A 6,739-nucleotide genomic window follows, 5' to 3' on the forward strand; every position below is an offset into this window, starting at 1 on the left:
GACATGCTATACTATGACTTTTTTCATGACTTTGGACGACATGCTATACTATGACTTTTTTTTCATGATTTTGGACGACATACTATACTATAACATTGACTTGTCAGAGCTGGAAAATCACAGGTGAAATTGACAACATTATTGATGGCTCAGTTCCATTAATTGTCCCTGTAAGCTATTGAGTCAGCATGCACACTGCCAGGACCTCCCCTAAGTGGAATGCAGTCATCANTGACTTTTTTCATGACTTTGGACGACATGCTATACTATGACTTTTTTTTCATGATTTTGGACGACATACTATACTATAACATTGACTTGTCAGAGCTGGAAAATCACAGGTGAAATTGACAACATTATTGATGGCTCAGTTCCATTAATTGTCCCTGTAAGCTATTGAGTCAGCATGCACACTGCCAGGACCTCCCCTAAGTGGAATGCAGTCATCATTAATGTCATTAATTACACCTGTGCTTTTTATACAATGACAAATCAAAATGTTTGCAGTGAAAAAGGTCTATCTAGAGTGATAAATAGCACTAAAAGTAAGAGGAAAAATGTGTGTTATTGATTTTGGAGTGAACTATCCCTTTAAAGCATTCACACTAACTTTGATATCAGATAATAGTGATAATAATACAACACCTGTTAAAATGCCTTTATAGCAACAAAGACGTGTGATGATGGTGTGTGGTCCTTCTAACAAATCAAGTAATAAAACATAAAGCGAATACTTGGGAGGACTAACAGGATCATTAGACAATTGCAAACAGTCCTTCTGCATTAGTTAAAGTGAAAAAAAGTTGATGTAGTTTTCTGTCCAGCATCGCTCAACACAAAGTTCACTTTGACTCAGAGAACTGAACCATCTGGGAGAGTTTGTTGAAACTAAGCGAAGGAACTGGCTTACTCTGTTTATTGCACGATGAAAGTGATTAGTGCAGTTCTGACTCCACACAGCCTGTTGATGTCTACAAAACACCTCATTGTGTTTGGAACTCATCCAAAGTGAATGTACGTGACGTCTTCGGCCCCATCACTTACCCTGGTGTTTCTCCTTCAGGTTGGAGCTACGATGTAACAGAGAAGAGGACCTCAAAGCCCCGGGTGAAATCCTACGGAGCAAACTTCTCGTGGGACAAGAGGACCAGGAGGTCTGCTAAATAAACTGAAGACACCCATCTGTTAGTTGGCTTGACCTCAGTTTGTCCCACAGCGGACCTGTATCATCACTGTCAATAAATCTACAATTATATATGTGTGAACCAAACATTTGGGTCATTATCGCTTTATTCTTCAAACGTTCACCTCATTACTGACTACCTGACGTGGTCTTCCCATTTAATGAAGTGTTTGTTCTGTGAGTCGAGTTGTGCAACAGCAGAACAGAGGGGAACATATTATTACAATTAGAACCTGTTTAAACAAATATATCTGCAAGCCAAAAGCAGTGACATATTTCCTGCGTGAGTGTGTGTTTCCATGCTGTTACCTAAACTGCTTCAGTGCTGGAGAGCTGCGTAACTGGAATCTAAATAGGAGCTTGAAAGTTTTTTCTGAAAATGAAAAACAAACAATTATTTACTTCAACATCTGTGCACTGAGGTGAATGTGTCTTTCATTTATTCAATTCATTCAACACCACCCAACCCTCCCCGACATCCTCTTGTAGCTACAAAAAAAAGGTTACCATATCTTCACCTAAAATGTTAACCATCACTATTGAGAACTGTTACATTAACCCGTGGATCCTTAAAATGTCTTAAAATGCATAAATTCATAATTCTAAAAATTGCCTTAAATCAATTTTTCAAACTGCTGCTCTGACCAGGATTTTGCAGCATGGCTGAGGCTTGGTGTATTTTATGCAAAACATTTTTCTACCGTAGCACTACAGTAATCAAAGCAGTTGGATCCCACATGCAGAGTGAAAAAGACAAAATTGCCAAGTCATGTTTTATGTTACAAAAATCATCGGGCAAAATTGTCCCTGACCCTGAGTAAAAAAAGACGTCTGTTTCCGAGTAGCATTAAAAAAAGTGTTAAATCTAACTTGCTTCAGGCAGTAGGAACCCTGAACATGTGAATTTTATTTCTTTGGCATCATTTATGTGGCACTACTAATACTTGAGATGTGAAAATCATTGTCACTATTGATTATTTTCTTGAATAATCTTGTTAAAGCGTAGTCTATGAAAGGTCAGAAAATATAAAAAATCCCAATGTAACATCCTCAAATTTGTCTGTTGTGTATCACCAACAGTCCAAAACCCCAAAATATTCAGTTTACTATCACGCAGAACAAAGAAAAGCAGCAAATCTTCACAAGTGAGAAGCCAAAACAAAAACAGAAATGTTTGGCATTTAGCTTGTAAAATAACATCACATTTTAAAATATAATTTTCTGCCTCTCAGCTGGGGGAAAACAACTGTTAAATTTAGCTCTAATGGTCGGGTCAGGCCGACAATTCTGGGCATCTTATTTCACAAATTTACAGCTGAATACCAAATAGTGACAGAAATAGTAAAACTTGTAATGTAGGATAATCCATTGGCTTTATATAAAGCACACACTGGTTTCTATTCTTGGTTAAAGTAAAAAGGCCTTTTTAAAGTTATTTGCCTAAAAACAGAATTTGTCAATAAGTAAATAAAGTAGTTCACTATGTTCTCTCCCTGTTGGGATAAAGTTTAGATCTTCGGAAAAGCAATAAATTCTTTGAAATGCTCAGCTATTCACACTTGGCAGTGCACTTGCTGCCAGCTCTTGTTTATGGTCTTTGTGTTCAGTAAACAGTGGTGTTACTCTGCGCCGAGTCCCAAACTGCGTGACTGCACTGATATTCACACACCAATCATGGGCGCCTAATTGGTATAGCCCTTCGTTAATTAACGCACTGCATTGCAAATCTTTCACAGCCTTGCGCTCGCTATTTATTTTGTTCTGTCACTCAGCACATCAAAAGGGCCGATCTGATATGAGTGTAATGGTCCATCTGAACAGCAGGACATGAATGACAGCATGTGTTGCTTTTCCCTTTGAAATCCCCTTTGGAGAGAAGCAGCGGGGAAAAACGCTCTTGGCACAACTTTGTATCATAAAAGTTGAAAGCATTCCGCCCGTCTTGGCCTATAAGCACAATAATGTACATGAAATGAGAACGGCGGCGCAGTGGTATTGTTCAAAATCATCATTGCAACGCAAACATCAGGGAGACAACTGCTCTGATCAGTCAGGACATAAACACTGAGCCCTATACACAGTCCTGATGGTTTAACAGCCACAGAAACAATGTTATCTTGTGCTGGCAGGGAATTGCACAAGATTTCACGTCTAATTTATTTATAATGAATTCAGTATCAGCATACATAAATGCTTGGTTCACTTGAATTACACAACAATTGTGGTGTCGTGCCACACAGAGAGTTTTAGTTTTATTCACCAGGAGTCCTAGATATCTGGAGTGAATGGATGTCAGTATGTTTACAGGGCTGACAGCAAAAAAATCACTGGATCTCGGTTTCTATGACGCCCATGTCTGTCATGCACTATAACCACTCAGTTATCAGTAATAAACAGCTTATAGCACTGTGTAGTCACCACCAGGTACTGTCCATGAGAGAATCTCATTGGAAGCATGTGGAGGTCAGTGTATTTGGGGTCAAAGTTCAATTCCAACCCAAACGCCAGAATAAATGCTGGCATTGTACGGTTCTGCAAACCACAAATATGTTATATTTGTTTCTTTAAGTTTCAGTTTTTAATTTTATGTCGTGACAATGCTGTGGTTAACCTGCGGCTAGGTTTAGGCACAAAACCCACTTGGTTAGGGTCAGGAAAACACAATGTTTTGGCTTAATACCTGCTTCTGTTGCTACAAACGCAGCAGGGAACGCCCTGAACTCAACCTGTCGTTAAAAACACCTGCTTTTGTTGGACTCGATAAGTGGTCTGCTGCTTGGCAGCCACCTTGCCTAGGTGTCACCCACTATCCCCTCCTCCCCTGATGACAAACTCAGGTCATATACATGTCATCTGAACTACGTCATACGTATGAAATGTACAAATCTAACACAACTGTGATTTGCAGAAACGTACAATGCCAAAATCTCTCACGATTGCATTTTGGGTGTGAAAGCCTCACTAAGGAGACAGTGATTCTGAAAAGAATTGTTAAATGTAATTTTCCAATGCTGTGAACACCACAAATGAAATCCCATTGACTTCCATTGTATTGAGGCGGCAATTTGAAGTAGCCTGCCAGCTAATCAGCACGTATAAATAGAATTAAAACAGACAGTTCATTCACATGTAATTAATCCACACTGTCTATGGCATGTGTACTATATTAACACATAGCACACAGATTGCATATGTGCTGAGTGCAGCACACACTGTAGCATACAGTGTAATGACACCTGCTCGTTATAACAGTGTTTTAGAGTGTTTTCAGTCCCTAACAGTGTCATAATGTTTTATTGCTTTATGGGTTAAGTAATAATTGGCCTCGCCAGCTGGAAGATACAATAAAAACCTCTGGGGTGATGCTGAGCAAACCACAATCTCTGTTACACTTCATTCAATCATGCATTCAGATTTTATAGCTCTGACAGAGAAATGTGGCTCCCAGACGCTAAATGTTTTTGCAAAAAACAGATAGAGAGCAAAGGAATTCCTGCAGGACTTCTGTGTCTACAAATGGTGTTTTCCATCGGGGAAGAAATCATAATCTGTCATGAAATGTTTTTATTTTCTGTTCTGAAGAGAGTTCAGCCTGCTGTCATTTAAAGAGGGTACTCCTACACTCTGCTGGAAAGCAAACAGGCTATTATCGAGCCCTGCGTCCTGCTTTGACTCAGCAGCTGGACAGAAGTGATGTGAAAGTTTTAGTTTGAACGCGTGCCAAGATGATATTCGTTAATGGAGCTTCTCTAAATAACACACACACCTTCACTCACGCAAACCGCTCTCTGGCCCACGATGACCTAATGATCACTGCTGTCTGTGGTCGCTCACTACTCTGAACTCCCCAACCCAGGCGATGAGGCACGCAACCCTGCTCGTCTGCAGCCAAAGACCTGCTTCCCTGTGTGTGTGTGTGTGTGTGTGTGTGTGTGTGTGTGTTTTCAGGACGCTGTGTGGACCGCAGCTTGTTTTGAAGGGCACAGATCGCAGATTGATGATGACTTCAAGTTATCCAAACAAAAGCTCATAGCAAGCAACGCTGAAAAGAACCTGTTTACCTAAAGTGTGCTGTTTATTATTCTTGCATCATTTATTATCCTCTGTACAGTGAGACAACAAAAACAGCTACGCCATATTATCTTTTCAGATTTTCATATAAGGGTTTTGTTTCTATTTCAGATTTCATGGACTTAAGTTTTTCCTAAAATAATCTGCAAGCTTTAAGACCATTTAAAGGGTCAATAATGGTTAATATGGTGGTTTATAAGTTGTTGTGTTTTTTACCATATTTTACCTTTAGTATCTCTGAGTGTACAGTGTGTTTTTGCCAGCAACAGTAAGTGTGACTGATTCATGGCTTTTGGATGATTTTCACATCAGTGTGATCTTTCTAACTTGAAAGCTATTTCATTGATTTAGGTTAGCCAAAAACAGACATTCCTGTCTGGTTATTTCATCAATAAATGGTTTCTTTATAGATTTTCCAGAGGCTTGTCATTGAATATATTGATTGATCATTTATGTCATAACCATGATACTGTCCATCTCTACGTGGCAGCCATCTGTGCTGATTTTATTTGCCTCTGTTTTTACATTTCTTAGATTTTGGTCGCCTCTCCAATACAGCAGAAGTGAATGGAGCTTCATTTGTGGTGCTCAAAACATTTAAATGCCATTAAATTTAAAAAAAAAAAAAAATGCAATTTACGCTCAATGATATCAGCAACTTTCATGAGAACTGTGTCTTTGGCAGACAGTGGTCCCAGTGGAAAAAGTTCACAGCCACGTCACTGGATTATCCTGAAAAATGGGGACAATAATTGTGTAAAGAAATTAAAGAGTTATTTCTTTTAAATGTAAAATATTTCCTTGATGGTGTGGTAAAACAAATTTTCTTTAATCTCCATTGTGATGGAGTGACAGTAGAAATCTCAGAGACAAGTATCTCAAATCTGGAGCAATTAAACACAAAAGCCAGATGTTAGTGGGTATAGTATAGTATAGTATGTCATCCAAAATCATGAAAAAAAGTCACAGTATAGTATGTCGTCCAAAATCATGAAAAAAAGATCATAGTATAGTATGTTGTCCAAAATCATGAAAAAAATGTCATAGTATAGTATGTCGTCCAAAATCATGAAAAAAGTCATATATGTCGTCAAAAACCATGAGAAAACGTTATAGTATGGTATGGTGTCTAAAATCATGAAAAAAAGTGACAGTATAGTATGTTGTCCAAAACCATGAAAAAAAAGTCATAGTATAGCATGTTGTCAAAAATCATGAAAAACAGTCATAGTATAGTATGTTGTCCAAAAGCATGAAAAACAGTCATGGTATAGTATGTTGTCCAAAAGCATGAAAAAAAACCATCATAGTACAGTATGTCGTCCAAAATCATGAAAAACAGTCATAGTATAGTATGTTGTCAAAAAGCATGAAAAAAACCCCATCATAGTATAGTATGTTGTCAAAAACCATGAGAAAAAGTCATAGTATAGTATGTTGTCCAAAATCATGAAAAACAGTCATAGTATGGTATGTCGTCCAAAA

The 6,739-nt window shown here is 38.2% G+C and overlaps 1 protein-coding gene across 1 annotated transcript in view; it reads left to right on the top strand.

Moving 5' to 3' along the window:
- ndufs4 (NADH:ubiquinone oxidoreductase subunit S4) overlaps positions 1 to 1,270 on the top strand; it is a 28,160-nt gene extending 26,890 nt beyond the window's left edge. Inside the window, exon 5 of the mRNA XM_050051946.1 lies at positions 1,064 to 1,270. Coding sequence (XP_049907903.1) covers positions 1,064 to 1,167 — 104 coding nt within the window. The 3' untranslated portion in view covers positions 1,168 to 1,270. The remainder of the gene's footprint in view (positions 1 to 1,063) is intronic.
- The last annotated feature ends 5,469 nt before the right edge of the window (positions 1,271 to 6,739 follow it).

The sequence above is a fragment of the Epinephelus moara genome, chromosome 8 (assembly GCF_006386435.1).
Source record: "Epinephelus moara isolate mb chromosome 8, YSFRI_EMoa_1.0, whole genome shotgun sequence".
NCBI lineage: Eukaryota > Metazoa > Chordata > Actinopteri > Perciformes > Serranidae > Epinephelus > Epinephelus moara.